Raw genomic sequence first — 22,133 nt, 5'->3', positions numbered from 1 at the left:
TGTGTTCTCAGCTCAGACCATTCAGAATGGAGTTTTACTTTGAAGAATTAAATAACAAGGACAGTAAATAGAGATGGTGTTTAATTGTTTTTATCAATTAACATTTTCTTTTTTAAGGATATGAAATAAGTTGGTTTACTTTTCATCTTACGGAGAAGGCACATGTTCTGATTTGGGACATATGGTTCTTGAGGTTCATGGAGTCAATTGAAGTCTATATGTGCTCTAACTATTAAATGTTAGGGCCCAAAGTTTCTCCCTTTTCTCTTTTAAGTGTATTTGGTTTTTTTTTAATAACACTAAAATAATTGCATTTGTGGAAGGGGGTTGTATATGAAGTTTTGTATTTTCTCCTGGAACGCTGAGGTTTTTTTCAACCATGGAAAAGATACAGGTAATGTACTAAGTACAATGTTGAATGCTTTCCTAAATGTAAATAGGCATATATATGGGCATAAGGTCAGTACTTTCTTCTAGGGCTTAGAGCTTGTCACATTTCTTTGTAAGTGGGGATCTTATGGTTGCTGTAGCACAGAAGAAGATGTAGCTCCTTTAAAAATTTGGAACCCAACTCAGGGTTTAAATTGGGGTTTGTCTAGACTGAGCAGAATTCTCTCATTCAATGTTTTTTAGCAAATAATTCAGTAGAGAAACTGCTGAGCAGCTATTGCCAAAGAAATGAGAAGCAGCAGTTAGAAATATTCCTTTTTACTCCTCTTTTACTAGAGGCCATTTAGGAGAGGCAGGGAAGTCACTAGAAGGTAGCAATGCAAGTGTGTCCATCATTCTTGAAATAATGAGAAATACAATTTAAATATATTTTTAAGCTAACATACTGATTAGTGTGAACCTTTTCAGATAATGGCTTCAGATAATGAAATATGTAGTTACAATATCCTTCATAACTATGTCTGAACAGCACATGATCTTATTCTGATGCTCTGTTTCAGGAGTAGCTTTGCAGTATGTATTTCACGGCGTTAAGGACTTCTTAAACATTAGTTTTTAGTCTGTAGTTTTTTCATTTTGAGGAAAAAAATATGACTCTGATGCAGAAACTTAAGAGAAACAGGAAATTTCACAGTATGCCTTGTTTACCTAGGACAAGGATGAGACTGAAACTATTAAACCAGCGCAGGACTCAGAAACGTATGATGGTAATGGCGTTCCTGAAAATATTAGGTCTGACACGTCTGATCAGGAGGAAGATGAAGAAAGTGAAAGTGGTCCAGTGGCAATAAGTAAGTGATTTTTGTAGCTCATTAATTCAATGCTTTCACTGTAGTTTTGACCAACTATTTTTACAGCAGTATTTGCATGAAGTTTTGCTGTGTAACACCTTCCCTCCTAGGTTTTCTAGTTTGGTCTTTTCCAGTGAAAATTTTTCAGTACTTTATTTACTAGTATCTTGCTCCAAGGATTAAGCATTCCAATTAGAGCAGCTTTTGTTCTTTGTAATCATCAGATATGCAGAAACAAATATTGGAATCAGAGTAATTGTTTTAAATTACATATCTTGTTTCAGGTAAACTTAGTTTCTCCATCTTTAGCCTGAAGGATGTGAAAGCTGCTGAAATTTTTTGCAGTTTGGCATTTAAATTATTCTTGAATATGCTTCTCTTTACACTTGCATATTTTCAGGTTGTGTTTTTTTTTGCTCTGTTTGTTGTCTTACACCAACTACTCATAGCTTGGTTTCTCTTTACTTTCTTCACACCAAGTTTCTTCTATGTTTAATAAATTAGGTATTTCACACCAAAACAGTGGTGTTTGTTGGTAATATAGCTTATGTGGAGCATATGAATCTTTGAAATTGAGTCATCACTGTATCTTAATTTCAAAGAATGTTTTGAAGTATGAGTTATAACTGATCATTGTGGTAAGTTCCCAAAAGGGATCTAGATATCACAGAATCCTAGGGGTGGGAAGGGACCTTGAAAGATAATCTAGTCCAACCCCTCTGCCAGAGCAGGATCACCTAGAGCACATCACACAGGAACATGTCCAGGCGGGTTTTGAATGTCTCCAGTGAAGGAGACTCCACAGCCTCTCTAGGCAGCCTGTTCCAGTGCAGCCTTTTACTTTGTCAGGCTCTGTCAATATGTAAAACCAATATGGTTTTACATTGGGTTTGTTTTCAGGTTTGTCAAAAGCAGAAACCCAAGCTCTGACTAACTATGGAAGTGGAGAAGATGAGAATGAAGATGAAGAAATAGAATTTGAGGAAGGACCTGTTGATGTGCAGACATCACTACAAGCCAGCAGTGAAGCAACAACTGAAAATGAACAGGTATCGCTAAAGTTGTAAATGCAGAACAAACCTAAGCCAGGGCATAGGTTTTCAGACAAATACCTGTATGAAACATTCCATTTTTTTCTTGTTGCACTGTTTTCATACAAATGAAAGTAGAAGAATGATAGAATAAATTACATTAGGGCAATAGCTGCTACATACAAAATATCTACTGCTCTTTCCCCACCTGCATGTATTATTGGTGTACCTGATGCCAAAATGGACAGATGGACACACGCAAAACTAATGCTTAAATCTGCTATCAGAGAGAGAAAACGTTAAGCTGCAGTAGAAAGGATAAACTTTGAAAAAAGCATCAAGTTTTAAACCATTAATTTGTTCGTTGTGTTTACTGGCATCAAGTTCTAATTGGGCTTTCCTATGCAGAAGCTGTTAACTCGTATTCTAGCATATCATAGATTTCTTTCCTCTTCATCATGTAATAAATTTTTCTTGACCAATGAAGTTAGAAAATGGTATTGGCTTCTATTGTAACTTTCACTGTTAGTTTCCTTAAATAACATGAGTATTAATATGACCTGATTCTGGCAACTTGTCTAATCTTGACATCTCAGTAAATAAGATTGACTTCTGAGTCTTTTCAAACTTCAGTTTTCTCAACAGCTACTAATGTTTAGGCAAGGCTATAACTGGAACATTTTACCTTAAAGGGTAAAACAATAAATCTTTTCAATGGGACTAGAGAGTTTACCTGGGAACTATGGTAGTGAAAAGAAAATCAAATGCTTAGATAAAACACACATATCAGTGTTAATAGTTTCTCAAAGTGTGGTTGTTCAGCTGATGAATAGAGAGTAGAACTTGCTATATTTACTTCAGACTTACTACAAATGAAAAGTGTGGAGCAAGTGTGCAGCGTGTTTTTAGTTAGCAAGGAAGAGTAAGTTAGCCACTGAGCTATGAAGCTGATTAGTAGAATTTGTTCTGACTTGTTTTCATTTCCCCAACAGACTTCAAACCAAGAATTGAACAAGACAAAAAGCAGTGGAATTTTGTCATCAGAGCAAGAATCTGCTAATGCTAAAGGTAAGCCCAGTATACAGTAATTAAGAGATTAACAGTTAGGTATGAATTTGCCTTTGTGAAAATTATCTTGGATAGTGCGTGTGATACATGTAATTAAGAGGAAGAACATCAATTTTTCAAGAGTTCACTGTGCTGTTTTTTTTCATGGAACCATACTAGTTAACTAAATATATCTGTGTTGATACAGACACAGCAAACTTTTTAAAGAGGAAACGTGGAATAATCTTAAGTAGGTAGACGTGGCTTTGATGCTTGACAACAGTATGAATTTCAGTTGATTGTTGCAGCCTTTGGCACACAGTGGTAACAGTTATTGTTACAGTATTTTGATATTGAGATTTGTCTAGTACCTGCTTTTTCCACTATTTATTAGCAATTGCAGTCACTTTCTATTTTTTAAGGATTTCTTTCTGTGAGTAACTGTTGTAACTGATTGAGAACAGAGAAATAATTTTCTGTCAAAAGACAAACACGACTGGGTTGTGTGAATAACACTCATAACTGAGCAGGTGTTACCTCCTTTTGTTTCTGTGTTGCAAATACTCGTTTTGTTCTTGGTGTTAAATCCTAGACAAAAAGCAGTATTTGAGTAGAGTCTGTGTTGCCACAAGAATGTAGCAAAATGCTAAGGAATTTACTGTTCTATATGATAACTCTTTATACCTAGACAGAATATTTTATGGTAGGTCATAAAGTTCAGGAAGGTGGGTTTTGGTTGGTTTGTTGGTTTTGGTGGGTTTTTTTAAAGCTGCGTCAAATAAAATTTTTAAGTCAGGCACTGTCTTGTGATAATTATTGATACCTCAGTGTACGAGAGTACAAGGAAATTATTATTTCAATCAGACTAATTAATTTAATTTTGTATTTTGGCTAAGTTTGTAAAAAAAACCAACAAACCTGGGTTTTTTGTATGCTCATAATCTTTTATGGTCTCTACCTAGTTAAAATGTAATTTTGTGGTTTTAGGTGAACAAGATGTGGCTACAGTTTTGCCTCATTACCTCAGTGTCATGGAGAATATGCCACCTTTAACAGTCAATGCCCCAGAATCCTTTATAACAGCCAGCGTGAAAACAGAAGAATCAAGCTCATCTTTACCTGCGAATGAAACTCAAACACTAGATACGACATATGTAGGAAACAAATCACCTGCTGCAAGTTCTGAAAGCTCAATGGCTGGCAGCCCAGATACGGAGTCACCTGTGTTGGTGAATGAATATGTATGTATATTTCAGTTAAGATACATCCAAGATAAAATAACTTTTTTTCTATTTCAGTGTTGTTTCTAGTTTCTAGTCTTGTTCATGTTTCGTCTGCAAATTTTATGTGAGCATTTTTTCTTAATGTACTTCATTAGTCAAAATTCTAGTTTTGGAGTGAAAGTAAATCAAAGTAGCACTGTTCTTTTAAATGTTACTATTTTTTATTACAGGAAGCTGGTTCTGGAAATGTAAGTCAAAAATCTGATGAAGATGACTTTGTGAAAGTGGAAGACTTGCCCCTTAAACTTGCTGTGTATTCAGAGGTATTTTGCTATTGTAGGTGGGGTGATTGTTTCAAAGTGCATACTCAAAATGTCTTCATTATCAAGACAGCAATAAGTTATCCAGAATACTGAGTTTTGCTTTATCTGTTACAAAGGCAGATTTAATGAAGAAAATAGCAACAGAGGCCCAGACCAACAATTTGTCTGATGAGTTACTGGATGGTGGTGGAGCTCAAGATCAAGAATTAGTAGGAGATGCCCAAACTCTGAAAGAGCCTGGTAAAGATTATTTTCTACACCTATTGGGAAAAGACTCTGATTTGGTCTAGGATTTAAGTATCTTGGTTATTACTGATTGAAGCAGGCAGTTATCATGGTGCCGGAAGAATATCCGGTTTTGTTATCATGCATTTGAAAATGTTGTATTGATATGAAGGGATTTTGCCTTCCACGTACCTTCTATGTACTTCTGTTAGATTCTGTGGGTAATAAAGTTATAAACATCAATATATTTTAAGTGCATGTTATAACTTTATGGGTTTTAAACTTTTATTGAAATGGAATAGTATTTTTGTTAGTTACACAAGTTTGGGTTTAATGATGCTGTACATTCTAATTGCACTTACCTAATGCTCAATAGAATTTGCTGGCAGAATGCTCAATATTCTTGTAATAGAAAAATTCAAGAGACTTTTCAGAATAGTAAAATATCTCCTCAGGAAAAAGAAAAATATTTTTTCTATGAAGCACACCATGACCTAGAAACCATTTTCAGTGTGAATGACTACAGTAAAGATTTGTCACTTTCTTGAAACAGTATTTATGTAGCTACAACAACTTAATGGTAATGCAGGTCAAAGAGACCTTTCTTTTTCTAATATAATGTTGATATTGTGACAACTTACGGTATTAGAGGCTTCTGTTCTGTTGGTAGGAAGATAGATTAATGGCATATGTCTATGCATGAACTGGATGTTCTGATGGTACTAATTTTCTGCTAGTGTAGCTAGTTCCAATCCCTCAGACAGTATAAGCCGATGAAAATAGTTTTTTAAATGTAGCTGTAGTGACAGCATAGCATTTTCTAATAGAGAGTGTGAAGGAAGATGCATCTTTCCGTTTCATTCATTGCCTATCACCATTCTGCTTGTCATGGCTATGCTAGCAGAAGTCTTTTGTGTCAGTTTGGTGAATACTGATGCACATTTATATGCCTAGTGTGGAACTAGTCTGGCTAAGAATGCCATGCCCCACAAAAAAATCAGTTGGCAGCAACTAAGCCATTCTTCTCCTGTGTGTGGGGAATGGCTGCAGCTGTTCAAGTAAGTCATGGCTCAGAGTGCTTCTGGGGAAAAAGGTGGTGATGAAGTATTTCATCGAGGTTCTTTAACGGATGCTTAGGAGCTGAAATGTACTCAAGAGTTGTGTTTGATGCCTTATAGCTGTTAGGCAATAATGAGTGTACTTTTATTTTACAGGAACTTTTGGAGCTCAGAGTGTATAAGAATAACCTGAAGAGATATCTGCATTTATAAACTCCATGTATACAAATGCATTTGAAAGATGAGCACCGATTTCCCACAATTCTAGAAGTGTATAAAAATGTACAATTTTTGACACATTGCCTCTTAGAATAGGAATGCTAACTTCTGCCTGTGGCAGTTTGAACATCTGGAACTGAATCCTCTATTCAGTTTTTCTGCACTGTTCTTTTTCTGTCTGAATCTTTTCTTATTTTTTATTGTGACTTGTTTAGTAATTTTAAAATTGTTCAAAATGGTAGTTTTAAATAAAGTTTAGACTTGTCTGTAAATTTGTCTTTAAAAGATTTTCCTCTGGCTTACAAAATTGTATGCTGAGTTTCTTGTTGAAACGTAGTTGACTTTAAGTGTTGGCATGCTTGTAGGCATTTGTTACTCCTCTTTAGCTAACTTTGCTAATTTTCTTGAGACAAGAGACCCTTGTCTCACCAAGTCTCTTCCATTTATAAAAATATGAGGTGTAGACACAGTATGTACCTACCTGTCTTTATAGCCTAAGTATAGCTGGTTTGTGTTTAAAAAAAACCAACACATTCTGTTCATGCCTTGTGAAATGTGTCCTATCAGCACATTTACCTGAGGTGAAACAAGCACCTTGGTTTCATAGTTAACTGCAGAAACCATCTGGATTTTCTCTGCATTTTCTGTTTTGCATTTTTAACATGCAAAGGGATAAACCTGTCTGGAAAAAACTTTAGTATTCTTTCTATGTAACACACAATTGCTGCATTTTAAAGCCTTTAAGGTTTATTCCTCAAGTATTGGACTTCGTAAAGGGTTTTTGTGTAGAAAGGAAGAAATTTAGGAAGTTACAATTAAAGTTTGTTTTTTTAAAAAGTTTAAGTCAGCACCTAATGAAGTTTCATGGCAAAGGTGGAATTAGGATTGTAGAATAGTAGATAGGACATTTTCTTCTGGTTCAAGTTTTCTTTTTTCAGATCAGTTGCAAATACCAGTAAGTCATAAAATTGAGCAGGAAACAGTTGTCAGTGTATCTGCTGCATTATAGAGCTTCTGTTTACCCTAAACAAACACAAGACTTTGAGAAAAGTAGTTTAAAAGCAATGATCATCTTTAATTCAGGATTGTCTTCCTTCTGAGGTTAGTGTAATAATATGGCTGTGTGCTGTGGGAGACAGTCTGGTGATCGTGGAGCCTTAATATGCCTCAAGTTTAAATAAAATAAGAGAGTGATTCTTGTGATTTTTAAAAAAAAATTCGGTTTTGTTTGGTTGTTTTTGTGGTTTTTTTCTTTAGGTTTTATGAGTGAGTTTTGCAATGGTAGATTACAGTCACATGCCTCTTACCTTCTCCAAAGACCAACTCTATCAAAAGGTTTGAAGACAGCTTTGTTACCATGCAGGCTTTAGACTCACAGTGGTACTGTATACAGAAAAAAACTTGAGAATTTTGAGGATAGAGGAAATACATTGTAACAAAGGCAATCCTGTGGAAGTGAAACAAAATTAAGTGTTTAATCACTAACTTGACACAAAATCATTCACTAGACCCAAGAGAGGACATTTTCATGAAGCAGACAAAGGAGATTGTGTGTATTTGAGACAAGTCTAGTTTATATGGTAAATCATTAAACTTAAATAGTAGCATGAGCACATACCATTCATGAATTCTTTCCCTGTTGGTGTATATGAACAATGCACTGAAATTATATTCCTTTGGTCATATTTTGTCTACCCTTTCTTCTCAGGATCACAGAATGGTTAAGGTTGGTAGGGATTTTGGAGGTCATCTTGTTCAACTCCCCTGCTTAGGCAGGTTGCCCAGGACTATGCTGAGGTGGTTTCTGAGTATCTCCAAGGTGGAAAACCCTACAGCCTCTCTGGGCAACCTATGCCAATGCTTAGTCATCCTTAAAGTAGAAAAAAATAAAATAAAAAGGTGTCTCCTAACATTCTGAGGGAATGTTTCAGTGTAAGCAGTAGAAAATAAAAGTAGACTACAAGGGCATGAACAGTAGAATTGCTGAGGAAGTTATGCTGTCTTATATTCTGATGCCAGTCCTACTCATATCTAGTTCAGTTCAAGTGGAATGTCTTCTTCCTTCCAGTGGTAGGAAAAATTTTGCTTAAAATGACTACAGGAGACCAAATGAGATATAAGCGGCAGGGTCTTCTGCTTGATGCATTGCTTGCTTCCTTACCAATCTAGACCAAAATGAATGTTGTATTTTACTGTCCAGTATCCATTGCCTAGTTCATAATTTCAGAGAGAGCTCTGTGGAGCAATGAGTACAAGGAATTGAGATAATTATTTTTACAATGTAAGTTAAGAGGCCAGGGCTGGTTTTCTTCTGTAGATAACAATTTACTAGCAGCTCTTCCCTTCAAAGGAGGTTGCTGTACAGCACCTGTCTGGACTGTTGTATAGTGAGTGACCTAACAGGACACACTGGCAGGGAGCAGAACCAGATCATGTTGCACACTACTGGAAGTATTTGCTACTTGCAAGCAAGGCAAAATAATTAAATTCTTACAATAGATTGCAACATTGCTTTTGCAACTTTTATTTTTATCAGATCTCATTGTACCTGAAATGATTCATGCTCCAAACTAATTACAGCATTCACAAAGTCTAAGCATTAAGACAACAGAAAACACATAGTAACTTCAGGTTGTTTGTGCTGCAGTGCCACTGCAGGATTTACCTACTGCAGGATTACTACTATCTTGCTTAACGGCAACAAGTTCAAACAAAACTTTACCAATGAATGCTTTAACTTTGAAGAATGTAAGTTAAACTATCTTACTTCAAAGGAAACGTTCACCCATTTATACAAGTTTATATATTCATACACTAACAATTATTCAAAGACAGACTGGAACATTTCTTGCCCTACTTTTATATAAGCTTCTCTCTCTTCATTTGTCATGACAGACACAAGCTCTGGATTTTCACTGATCTCACCATATGAATGAGGCTGACCGGCTACCATTAAAATAGGACCTTGTGTGTCCTGTTCCTCCTCTTGTTCAAAGTTGCTGCTTGCTACTTTTATTCCCACTCTTGAGTGCTTAGCCTCTTCTTCAGATTCACTGGTATCACTGTTTGATTCAGGGTGTTTGCTTTTGACAGCAGGAGCCTGGTCTGTGCTAGATGATGACTTAGATTCATGGATCAGAAGAGTCTTGATTATTTCATTATCAGTGACAGTTTCTTTGACACTTTCTTCAGAAGCATTAACTGCTAATACACAAGATTAAGTGTTCAGAGGTATCAGTATTTTAGCTACTACAGGCATCCTAAACAATTCTTTCTAGCCTGGATCTTTTTTACCCACACTTTGGAATTCTCTTTGGAATTATCTCACAGACATTTCCAAGAGCTTCTTACTTTCAAGATTGCTGCTAATGTTACTGCATGGTTAGAGCCAAAAATTTCAGGACATGGTTTGTGACCTCTGGCTTCAGGAATACTACCTAAATCAGTCTTAGAAGACTGGTTTTATAGAAGCTAGCATTTGACAGGCGGTAGTGCAGAACTGAGACATTACTCTGTATTCTAAAATCAAGCTCACTACTTTTTCAATAGGAAAGTTATCTTTAAATGCAGTAAGGCTGAATTTAAGTATTTGCTAATGCTTAGAACTTACCAACACCATTGTTTGTGGTGGTTGTTGCTCCTTCCACAGTGCTCTGTGACATCCAGATAGGTTGCTTTTCAGTTGCTTTTACTCTTGTTTTCTCCTTGGACTCAGAGCCTTGGACATCAATAACTAAGTTTTGGGTATATATATTGCCAAAAGAGGAACTTCTGTTGGCCCATTTTTCAGGTCGGCTGCAGGATTCCAGCACACTTGAACGCACCTTGTGATCAAATCTGAATGAAATGTCACCCAATTTGGACAGGTTAAGTGCAGGCAAGACCCCCTGCACCCCAATTCCCCATCAAAAAATGGTGAAAAAAAAAGCTTGTTTTGTCAGCAGACAAACTCTAACTTAAAGTGCTTTATATTAAAACAATTTGCAGTCTGCATTACCTTATCACAGAGGCAAGTGACTCTGAGACACTGTTTTTTGCATGGTCTCTTCAGTAGTGCATCCCTGACACAAATACTACTTTTCACAAGAAGGGCTATGACCATACTAACGGAAGAAGTAGTCTGTAAGATTATTCCTTAAAACAAAAAAGGTAGCAAAAATAAAACTACAAATGCACAACAGTAATTTAGAATATCTTGGACATTCCAGGCTTCTTCATTAAATGGCTGACAGTACAGAACAAAGCAAAACAGACCAGAAAAGAAGGTGCCAGATCAGTATTTCAAAGATTTTACAACTGAAGGGTTTTGGAGGATTTTTTAGTTGATCAGAATTTCTAGAGTTATGTTTATACCTTTCTGATAATTCTGGTATTTCTGTTGGCTGAGGCTCTAGCAAGTCATATGGCAGAATGATCTCTTCAGTCTCACGCAGGAGCACAAAGATGGGTTCCATCTGCTCATTGAATTTCGCTAGCAACGTTCGAGCGTCGCGCTTAAGAAGTGCTGAGGCATCTTCCTCCACTTCAGTGTTGCAGTAAGTGCAGCGAAAAGTCTCTGCAACAGTATCCAAATTGGAGATTCTCATGTTCATAGGATGCAAAGGATAAGCAGTACCTTGTTAAGAAATCCACAGCCTGGACAATTACCAAAATGTAATGACTGCACTAGACTTTACCCATTTGTTCACATTAACTAGAGGAGCTCAAATTATAAAGGGAAGTAATTTTTTTTTCTTTTTTTTTGAGAAGGAGTGATATTTACACACTTGCTGTGCAAGACAAATGTCTGTATTGGGGGAAAAATTAAGTTGGCTAAATATGGAATATCATCAGATAGTACAGTTTATTTTTTTACTCTCTGATCTCATCTTTTTCTTAGTTCATAGTATAAGAAAAAAATACATTTGCAAACATAAATAGCACCTGATTTTATTTGTTCGGAGTTCTAAAGTTCAAAGAAACTCATTTAGAGTCAAAACATGTTCTAATAAAATATATCACTAGCCTCAATATTGGCTCTTCAGTAACTTGACAAAGTCCCATTTAGAACAAAGGGGGTGGTTTGGCTAACTGACAGTACACTAACTTCACCTTTGAAGTGTCAAGGAAGTCACAGTTCATTGTCCCTGGCTCTAGCATCCTTTCCAGGTGCCACAACCCAGATGTTAATGCAGTAGCTGCACTAAATGTGTTGTCCTATGAAGCATTTAAACTCATTTTGGAAGAGTCCTGTATTTAGATATTTTGATTTTAGAAAAGAGAAACCTGCAAGCTCTGATGCCACTTCCACTGTGGATGATTTGCGTTGCCCTGGGTGGTTCCTAAACTTGACCATTTCCGGCACAGGAGTGACAGAACAAGCTGCAATACACTTAGTAGAGTAAGTGGCTGCAAACAGCTTTATCCGTCTTGTCCAACTCCTCTGTCAGAAGAACTGAGCCCACAAACTTGTTAACAAAGTCAAGGACAGAGCAGAAGGGGTGCTGTATTCTCATTTGCATATGAGGAAGTGGGACTCAAGACTTGGATGAGTAAACCTAGGTTATGAGTCTTGTTCCTAGCTGAGGCCTGAAATCTGATTCCCAACTCCAGCTCTTGTATTCAAGATTATTTCCTCTTTCTTGGCCTGTTCTATAGAGATAGCTTTTTCTTTTACCCTCACCTCCAAGCTTTTCCTCTCCCAGGCCCTTGTTCACCAGCAAACAAGAAGTATGTCCTAACAAACATGCTTTTATTGCAAAGTTCACACAGGAGCCAATTTTGTGCTATTAGATTTATTCTCTAAGCTAAGATCAAATAATCCACATACCTGTAAACACATCGAACAGCTGATTGGCTTCCAGGTCTGTGTAAATGCTGGAGCAAGATGGACATTTAAAAGAGGACCTAGTAGTTGAATCCCGCTCGTCTGCTTCTATCTGCCGGCGTACATGATCCAGTTTGTATTTTACCACATCCACCAGCACCTTGTAATTGATGTAATAGTAATTGTGCCTTGTGCTCTTCCCGTCGGGCCCCGTTTCAACTCTCATCCGCAGCTTCACTAACTTGTCTGCCTTGAGCCCGTTGAGCACAGTGCGCAGCTGCTTTCGCTCATACTTGAGCAGCTGTAACAAGTCGTCCTCTCTCACACAGGGGTAGCGGATCAGCACATCAAGAGCCAGGGAGTACTCGACCCCATAGAAACCGCGCGCTATGTACTTGGCTAGGCGCTTCAGGGCTGCTGGGACCTCTGAGAGAAGGTTTTGCTCTTCCATCGAAGCTGAACTGCATAACAAACAGAAGGGAGGTGAGCTGTAGGGAACCCTTTGTAGAGCTCACAGGCAGGGATAATAGCAGGTCACCTGCTATGCTGCACTTCTGCGAGAGTTCTCGCTGAATAGATTAATGTAAAACCCTTAACCTGCACCTGGAGACGGGAAATGTATCAATAGGTATCAAAGATTACCTAATCTTCAGGTACGATGATTACACTTGACATATTCATACCCTCTTGTGTAAAAACCTACAGACAATATCTAGGAAAACAAGGTACAGAGGATGGCACAGTTGACTTGCATGTCTAGGTCTGCCTGAAGTGTATTTTCACTCACAGCCAGCCAAGTAGGATCTGAATCAAACACTATGCCTTCAACAGTAAAGCTCAGGATACAAGTTGGGCAAGAAATCTTTAGCTTAACTCATAACAATATACGAAATAGATGAGACTGTGGCAAAGCCACAAGAGGTGTTTGAGGACCTTTTAGCTTGCTCTTTGTTTTGTCTACTGGCTGCTGTGGTCAAAGGCCTAGCAAAGCTGGGGCAGAGGATGCTCCCTCTTGTCTGCCACTGTCCTTACTCAACACAGGGTGTTTGGAGTTGTGCCTGCTTGTTCCACCACACTAAATCACCAAGGGAACTTCTGCAGCATAACATTTTTCTCCTTGGTACTCTTCTCCCCTGTAGAAACGGCTTCTGGCAAGAATCAATTCCTAATCCCATTAACTAGAATGTAACTGATTTCAATCAGTCCAACTGTTGTAACTGTTTCTTACTTGTAAGCAGTAGAGGGAGATGAAAAAAAACAGAGGTATGTTTCAGTAAAGCCACATCCCCATTCCTTTATTTGAGGCATGTTAAAATCCTAGAGGACTATTTGATACGGCAGCCTCTAGCCAGGTTGCTTTGCAGAGAACCCATGAAACATGCAGCCAAATAGCACTGGTGTAGCCACGGGATCAGAAGGTGGACTGGTAGTGGGATGGCATGTTATGGCATGGTACCTTGCCAGCACTGGCATCCACTGCTGAGGGGCACCTTACTCAAGCCCATGTGATTGCATAATGCTACATTAAGCTTCCAGGTGACCTTCATTGGAAGTTCTAGTTAAACAAAACCAAAACACCTACTTACAGTAGCCTGACGGTTAAGCCATAAATAAGTTTGCATATCGCAGGGGAAGCACTACCTTTTGGTTAACCTAAACCAAATGCTGGTCTAAGGCTCAAAATCCCAAAGGCAAGAGCACCACACTGACCTAAGTTTCCCACAGCAAGAATGGGGGAACACTGCAATAGGCTGCCCAGGGAGGAGGTCGAGTCTCTATTCTTCAGCTGGACAACAGTCTGAGCAGCCTGACCTTGCTTTCAGTGTAGTTGTGCCATGAGCAAGAATTATAAGAGCATTTGTATGCTTTTTCACAAAAGCCTTGAGGAAGAAGGAATTTATGTTGTTTTTTTTAAATTATAATTTGCTCTTTCACTTCTTTGCCTTTATCCTCAAAAAAGGTTTAACTGAACAGTGCTACTGTCATGTGCTAGCAGGCCAGAGTAGCTCATCACAGACTATACAGGCAATATTCCCTTCCACAGGGAGGAAAGCACAGGGCCTTGAGCTCGGCCAAATCCCCCAGAAGCTATATATATATATATATATATCCTGCTCTTGCTGCCAGCCAAGCCCTAGCAAGGGTGTGACACACCATCTGTGTGCATATGTGCGATGTGACTGTGGTGGGATAGGGGCATACTCTGCTCAAGAGGCAGGAACTCCAGCTGCTGGGAAGATAACAGAAGTTTAATTAAAAAAAAAAATACTGCAATCCACCTCCTCCTTTGTTGGATGAGCTACCCTGAGTTGCTAGTGCGTTCTCTGCCAGATAAAACCATACACAGACCTATCAGATAAAAAGTTAGTGAGCAGAGTGGCTATCCTTCAGCCACTCAACCATGTTCATGTCCCAGCTGTGCTCCAAGTGCTCTCTGCTCTTAGAGCTGAGTAGGCTTTCTTTTTAAGTCAGTATACAGGTATGCAGAGGAAATGATCTGAACAGTAAGAATAGCCAAAAAGCTTCAGACAGCAGAGCAGCTACAGTGCAGGACAGTTTATATTAACTGCTTTTCACCCAGGGCTGTGTTTTAATCACAGTGACACTTCACCATAAAACTCAATATTTCTAGAGCACAGACATGCTAACTTATGCCAAAGATTTCTCTCTTTTCATCTTTCTAGCTGCACAGTTTTTGAATTTGTTCTGTGCAGTAGCTCATACTTAGCCAGAAGGAAGGATGGAAAGTGTCCTCAGCCAGCTCCAGCAATCAGAAGCATGGCTTTCAGTCTCCTTAGGCTCGAGCACTGAGCCTTGTCCTTCTGCACTGTGGGCAAACAGCCTACAGAAGGGAAGCACTGCAGTCCCTGGTACAGGCCCAAAGTAAGGCACCTGTCATATATTTCTGTGACCCAGTCTAGCCCTACCAAGGAGGGGATATGGTACCAGTCACATGCATTAGTCTGGATGAGCATCTCTGAAAGCTCCAGCAGAGATGCCCTCTGTGTGGATAAGCTTTACATGAACATCAGTTGGATTGTGACACTATTAAAAAAAGAACAAAACCACTTCTGCATCTAGTTCTTGGCTAACGGGAACTTAACCCTGACACTTAAACAACTTGTATTAGGAGCAGATCTCATTACTTTTTTCTTACTATAAGTCAAGTACAGATTGAAATAATTTCAAAGGGAGAATGGCAAGTAGATAACATTACTAAAGAAGAAGCAGGACCTGAACTGTAAGCTTGAGGTTTGCTGACCTATCAGTTCTGTAGATGACTCCTTATCCCAGACATGCATTGCACTCTTCCACTTCTAAAACAAGCAGTACTCCCAAGTGTTAGGAAGTCTATACTGTGCTGAAGTGCCTCCAGGTGCCCTGATGTTAAAAGCTTGTCATCTCCAGAATCTTAAAACCACATAGACTATTCAGGAAAGGAAAAAGAAAACAACCTCACAAACGAAAAAAATAAAACCCAAATAACAAACCAAAACCACACAACCAAAGACCACCTACAAAAATCCCACCACACCCACACAACAGAACTCCTGTATAATTCACATATACTGTAAATATAAGAAATATATCCTGGGAAAAGAGCGAAAAGCATTTTTCAACAACAAATCTATAGAACCCACTGTCCATTTGCAGTGGAAATTCAGATATGCAAACATTTGAAATAATGTAAAAGGTACAAAAGTGGCTTTTTACAAAAATGGCTGAATTTGCTCTGAATAAAGAAAATACATATTCATAGAAAATACAAACCCCTCAAGAAGTGTTCCTTTAGGCTACAGAAGAACCAAACCTGTATGTATTTTGTAGTAAAAACTACACAAAATCACAGTCAGTGGGAAGCCCCCTCTACAGTTCTTAGGTATATCTGAGGTTGTCCTTCTGCAGTCCATTTTGAAAAACTTTTCCATCTTATAATCACCAAATCTAAAGTCTTGCAATTCAGGAAAACTGCTGGTTTTGAAATGCTGTTGTGTAGTTTCAAATACACAGGGTTATAGTCAATATGGAGCCATTATAATCTTCACCAAGGAGAGAGGAATGCAAGGCTTTGTTTTCCCTATAAGCAGGAACTACCTTTAGGATCCTCTTTTTGCTTTGGGAAATGTACAGAGTTGCTTGTGTTGGCAGGCAGCTATCAAAAGCAGAATTTCAAGCCAACAGGCATCAAACAGAGCAAGTTCTGCAAGGTTACTCAGAAGCCAGTTGCTTAATTAACAGTTTACTTGAGCTGCCTGAGAAGGCACACTACCTATCTCAGGCTTTAAAAGACACTAAACTGGAAAGATTCATTAAAGTAGTCTTTTGTCAGACTTCATATAACCATATTGTTTGCAAGCAAGTTAAAAACATTATCATTACCTCTCTTGCATAGGCAGAAAATTTCAGGGTGATCCTGTAGAAGGGTTACTCCTTTCCCAAGAGCTCAAAGTAACTGCAAAACAAGCTTAAGTATTTCCCAGCCTTTTCCTAGACCTGCCCGTGATAAGCCCTAGTTATCACCCAGCTGGAGCACGAGAGTCCCCAGACCACATTTCATTAGCACCTGAATTAATTTAGCCTTACGTACATTGCATCATGACAAAGTTATAAATCTTATTGCTCAACAAAATCCACCTACAACAGGCAAGGACTGAAAATGTAAGTTACTGCAATCTTTGATCAGTATTTACATTAGCATGACTTCAGAAGACTAAAAGTAACATAACAACTCTTTTTTACCTCGTTGCAACCCGAATATTTATTATAGGTAATCTACATAATTTGTGTTTAGAAGCTTTCATAACCAAACAAACTTGGAAGTGCAAAACTTCTGCAAAGAAAAAAAGCTAGGATATGTTTACTAGTTTTTACACTTTTACTTATTAATCTTTTTAGGTGGTTTATGTCTTAAGAAGAAAGGAAAAAGCAATTATTTCAGCATATTGCTCTAGAAGAAGTTATGGATGCTTTCATTGCCGTTTATTGGTGAGACATCTGTGTTCAAAAACAATGTTGAAATTAGGCTGCTAGAGACTGTACAGTCCAGGATTAAAATGCTGAATTCTATTAGGGTGGCAATCATGATATTCCATCTCAAATCCATGTGTCTTTCATGTGTTTTTTTTAATATGTGTGCAGTGGAGGCTGGTGCTTTATAGTGATGTGACTTAGGTCCTCTTGGGATGTGTTGCAGCATGTACTGTGCTTTTATTATTGCTGTTTGTTGGAATGCTGACTCTCTCCAACTTACCTGGCATGAGTCCTTGGAGAGCTCCAAAGGTGTGGGAGCTTGTCTGCATTGGATAGGTTGTGGGACTAGCATTTGTAAACATGACTATAGAAAGTAGTGCCTCTCAGAAATATTCAATACCAGAAAAGAAGCCTCATTGTAGCAAAAATTTGTATTTCAAAATACTTCAAAGGTTTGAGACTGCAGTTTAGGAATTGCAGGAACAGGTGTCTATAAAAAAAAAAAAATCTCTGAGATCAGCTCTGCTCTTGCTTGTGATTTATACTAGCAGGAATCAGTTTCATGCCTTATGCTGGAAAAAACTCTTCTACTACTCATTTTTGTTCCAATAAATAAGAAACTATTTGGCAGATACCCACAGCCGAGAAGTATAATTGGCAAAAGCTTTCAATTGCCAATCTAAAATGTTCACACAGGAAAAATTTAGCAGATACACCTCATTCCATATAGTGGTTCTTGAGTATGCTCCTTTGTTGTCACGTTACACTAAAAAATGCAAAGGAGCAAGACTATCTGCTGGTACCTGTTGGGTTTAGTCTGTGGGAAGTGTTTACAATAAATAATACCCGTGGGTTTCCTCACTGAGTGTTTTGAACAGGGAAAGTGTCGCGTAACCTCAGCACTGTGTTATTCATGTGGCAGCCCCGGCCTGTGTGTGGAGGTGTGGAACCAGACCACAGGAAAACACAGAAGAGCTTTCTAAAATAAGACTGATGGTCTGGCTGAACAGGAAATCACACACACCTGTGCAAGCTGTGGCCAACAGCACCAGTTAACCTCCAAGTAAGAGGTAAATCTATTTTTAAAAAAAGCTACTGCTCAGCCCTGTGTCTGCCAGTTTTGGTGGCTGGGAGGCAGTTCTGTAAGGGCTCACATTGTGATGCCTTTGTCCTCAGAGCAGGAGTGAAAATAGCAAGACAAAAAAAAAAACAAAGTGTGGTTTAAGCAGGTATTTCTGACTGCAGGTAGCCCTGGCACTGAGGGCTGTGGGAAGCAGGATTCCTACTGATGTGTTGTGGTGATGTTGTGTAACAGAGACATTACTGGCAGTGGGAGCTTGAGATGAGGATAGACAAAGTTGCCTGGCTGCGTTTCAAGCCCATTTGGGTGACTGGGACATTTCTCTCAAACAGTGTGGGCAGGCACTGCACTCGCAGGCTTCTTGATGGAGGGAGATACTCAGCTGAGCAGCCTATAGAGCCTGTTCAGAAGTTGAAGAAAATTAGTGGGTCACTGCTTTGGGGATCATATAATCACAGAATCGTCACAGTCAGAAAAGACCTCTAAGATCATAGAGTCCAACCACCTACCCAGGAGGAAACAAACAAATAAACCCACCTAACAAGCAACAACACAACACCACCCCCCATGCCCACTAGAGCATGTCCTGAAGAGCCACATCTATGTGTTTTTTTAATACCTCCAGGGGTGGTGACTCCACCACCTCCCTGAGCAGCCCATTCTAGGGCCTGAGAATCAAGTACCAGCCTCACAAAGAAAATGCAGTATGTTTTACTTGTTTGTTGGCAGAGCAGAGGCTGGTGTAGTTGACCTTGGGGGAAGCTTTGATGTGCACCTTGGGTAAATGGGAGCTGTTCTAAGTTGCTTTATTGTCCTATCCAGGCCCAACAGCTGCTCTTCTGCCTTTCTCCAGACAGGTACATGGAAGCTTTGTTCTGCTGTATTCCTATGTAGAAGAACTATATTCTTCTCAGCAGTACCCAACTCTCAGCTTAAAAAAAACCCCTCTATCTGTCTGTAGCTCATTCAAGCACTGCAAGACAAGAAAACAGCAGGACCACAGCAGGTGCCCTGTACACACAAGGCTCTTTATCGCACAATCACTTCTATCCTTTTTTTTCCCATGCTGGCCCTTTCACAAAGTTTCTGCCTCAGCCAAGACATGGAGTGTTAATGTTCAGCACTTGATGTGTAGCCCTGAGCTTCACTTTTTTTGTGAACCATCCAAACTTTGCATTGAGATGGTTCATTTTCTTACCAGTTTTTCTATAGTGCACTCCCTGTATTTTTAATTCCATGGTCCTTGAAGGCATGCTGGTATTGAACTACATCAACCTTCTTTGAGGGCTTCAGACCTCTTTTTGGATTAGTTTATGTTGTAGTCTCCCTGATACCTAGAAAAGTAAAGGATATGCTACATATGGAGCTCTGAGGTACAGAATTTGAAACCAAGATTGCTGTTTAACTTTGAAGACCTGAACTGAGATGTAAAAAGTTTGTGAACATTTTGCAGTACTTCATGTGATTGCAGCATAGCTCCCTCTGTCTTGATTGCTGTTGTGATCAGTACTTCCAAAATACAGCCAGTGGGATCACAGACTGGGTACTAGCCAAACAATACAACCTCCTGGGTTGCCTGTGCAGCACCTGGCAGAAATGGGGAGAGAAGTCAGATGTCCCCGTAGGTACTTAGACCTAACACCATCCATTGTCCTGCAAGGCATTATCTTACTTACTGAAAGCTGGAACAAAGCAGATCCCTTTCCCCTTTATTGTGCCATTCTCATTCAGCACAAGAAAACTGCCTGACCTGCGAGTGAAACACGGGACCTCTGTAAAAGGAATTTTGGAATAATACAAAGAGACTGTATCCCATCCAAAAAGGAAGTGGAATGAGTGGCTGCTATGCTTGTTGGCTTCTAGACACCTCACAGCCTTAGTATACTTTTAATGTCTTGCTTTTAAATCCAAACGATGGTTGCTTGGGGTAGTACATATTTTTAAGTTTCATATTCTTATATGGTCTGTTCAGACCTATTGTCTCTCAGCATAATTTGAAAAAATGTGGTAACACCAGCTACTAAACACATTGGCTGCTGTGGATGGGGAGGCACATTTTGCTTGGGGTTTCAGTTGACGGAAAAGGAATGCTCAATTTAGGGAGTAATGGGGTCCATAGAGGAGTATGCTGCAGTTGCTAGCTGTCTTCCTGTTCTGTTTTACATCTCTTTCTTCTGACATTTCCTGACACTGGCTCCTACCTATCTCTTCCCCCTCTCACAGGAATGCAGATGCAGTATTTTGGGAACTAAGTTGATACACATTTTATGTAACTACTGGAAGTCTTAAATATTAGTGTAATTCAGATGGTGGGCGTATCCTGAGAAAAGGTTATGTCTAATCCAAGTGCTTCCAGGTACCTGAATTTATGTTCAGCTTTAAAAATAAGATGGTGCTTCAGCATCATTTGCCTAATAGAGAAAGCTTAGCAAGATTAAAAGACTAGACTAGTAGTGGAAAACCTTAGGCAAGCCTTGTGACTGGAGTTACCTTAAATGCAAAATAACCAACAGAGGCAGCCTCACTACTGGGATTCTTCTGTTGCTCATGCACAACCCTTGAACTTGGAGAACAAACTTTGCAAAACCTATTAGACTGAGAGAGGTTGTCCTGTATGCAATTAATGTAATTCAGAGCTGATTCACTGTAGATCAAAAAATGTCCTGAGCACAGTGCTCCTCAGTGTGTAAACAGACTAACTCCTTTATAATTATTGTCCTCTTTTCCAAGTAACAGAGTGTGGGAGTGGATTGAGCTACAAAAGACCTTTAAATTCAGATACCACAAGTTATGATGCTCTGAAAAACTGGCAGGCAGACTTGGAAGAAACAACTGCCTTTGTGATCACAGTATGTGGCCAACTGGTATGTTGTATTTTCAGACTCTTTTTACTAGTCAAAGGCCACTTCTTATAAAACACATACGTACCTGGAGATTTCTTCCGAAGGCAAATTGTGGTTTCTGCCACTGCTTTGACTGAGCATTATTTGTTCTGGCTCATCTTGTTCTTCTGGTGCCAAGGATGGGCGGTTTGCTGATTGGAGAACTTGTGTGGCCCTTTCTCACTTCTATTCCTTCAAAAGCAGGAGAGTCCAGCTGATGATCTGTGGCATAAGCTGGTCATTTGCCTGCTGTTGCCCCTTGGGTGAAATCCAAACTTTTGAGCTTTTTGTTCACATTTCCTTCCTTTTCCTTCAACTTGTAGGCCAAAGAGCTGGGTGTGTGAAAGTGGAACAGGTGTTTGTGTGGGAGGGAGGAGTGTTGTTAGTTGTGGTGCCTGCCTTAAGCTTCCAACTGCTGTCAGTCCACAGTCCATCACGCTTGCTCACTCCAGCTCAAGTCTTCCACTTACTCTTGCTGTTTTTCATGCACATACTTTCCAGGACATCTGTGGGTGTTGTTCTGAAGCTTTCCTTCTAAGCAAAGAGTTAACTTTTAACTGACTCTAATGAAAAGTCATTTGCATACATAATCAAATTCATTTCCTGGATTCTCCAGTCCTCATTAGCTGCCAACCTTTTCCTTTTTGACACGGGAAATGCCATTCCTTCTTCCTCTGGAATGGTATGAAGCTTCACTAGCTGGCTTTTTTAAGTTGTGGAGGTGTAATGTTTTCTTGGCAAACTGACAGTTTTTGCATTTAAATGCCAGGGCCCAAACAAATGCTTTGTCTTTCATGTAACACTTTACTTAATCAAGTTCAGAATAAACTGGATTAACTCTTTATTTACATTTTCTTTCTTTGTGTCTTTCTGCTTTAAAAAAAAGGGAGGAGGGGAAAAAAAGGAAGCTCAGTCCCAAAGTTGCAAGTAGTTCTATACATTTCTTCAGTGGAATGGTTTCAGCTTCCATTACAATGCCTCAGGCAGCAGAAGTAGGGGGGGGGGGGGGGGGGGGGGTATGGTGTT

The 22,133-nt window shown here is 39.1% G+C and overlaps 2 protein-coding genes across 2 annotated transcripts in view; one reads left to right on the top strand and one right to left on the bottom strand.

The window, feature by feature from the left end:
- The window catches only part of PCM1 (pericentriolar material 1), a 37,757-nt gene extending 31,121 nt beyond the window's left edge, over nt 1–6,636 (top strand). Inside the window, exons 31-37 of the mRNA XM_010002476.1 lie at nt 1,103–1,241; nt 2,142–2,290; nt 3,265–3,340; nt 4,307–4,560; nt 4,773–4,865; nt 4,982–5,105; nt 6,305–6,636. Coding sequence (XP_010000778.1) covers nt 1,103–1,241; nt 2,142–2,290; nt 3,265–3,340; nt 4,307–4,560; nt 4,773–4,865; nt 4,982–5,105; nt 6,305–6,330 — 861 coding nt within the window. The 3' untranslated portion in view covers nt 6,331–6,636. The remainder of the gene's footprint in view (nt 1–1,102; nt 1,242–2,141; nt 2,291–3,264; nt 3,341–4,306; nt 4,561–4,772; nt 4,866–4,981; nt 5,106–6,304) is intronic.
- A 2,552-nt stretch (nt 6,637–9,188) lies between these two features.
- Nucleotides 9,189–12,624, bottom strand: LOC104393022 (general transcription factor IIE subunit 1-like). The gene is made up of 4 exons (XM_010002475.1): nt 12,177–12,624; nt 10,721–10,922; nt 9,978–10,204; nt 9,189–9,571 (listed from the first exon to the last, which is right to left on the bottom strand). The coding sequence occupies exons 1-4, from the start codon at nt 12,622–12,624 to the stop codon at nt 9,189–9,191; spliced, it is 1,260 nt and encodes a 419-aa protein (XP_010000777.1).
- Between the last annotated feature and the right edge of the window lie 9,509 nt (nt 12,625–22,133).

The sequence above is a fragment of the Chaetura pelagica genome, unplaced genomic scaffold (genome assembly GCF_000747805.2).
Source record: "Chaetura pelagica isolate M959 unplaced genomic scaffold, ChaPel_1.0 scaffold67, whole genome shotgun sequence".
In the NCBI taxonomy this organism is placed as follows: domain Eukaryota; kingdom Metazoa; phylum Chordata; class Aves; order Apodiformes; family Apodidae; genus Chaetura; species Chaetura pelagica.
Note: the sequence above shows the minus strand (reverse complement) of the source record. Positions and strands in the feature narration are given on the sequence as shown.

Excerpts from the sequence above, each read along its gene's own strand:
- LOC104393022 (XM_010002475.1), bottom strand. The coding sequence starts at position 12,624 with ATGGAAGAGCAAAACCTTCTCTCAGAGGTCCCAGCAGCCCTGAAGCGC. Across the intron at positions 10,923-12,176 it reads GCTGTTCGATGTGTTTACAG|AGACTTTTCGCTGCACTTAC; the intron begins GTATGTGGATTA and ends ATACTGTTGCAG. Across the intron at positions 10,205-10,720 it reads ATACCAGAATTATCAGAAAG|ATTTGATCACAAGGTGCGTT; the intron begins GTATAAACATAA and ends CATTTCATTCAG.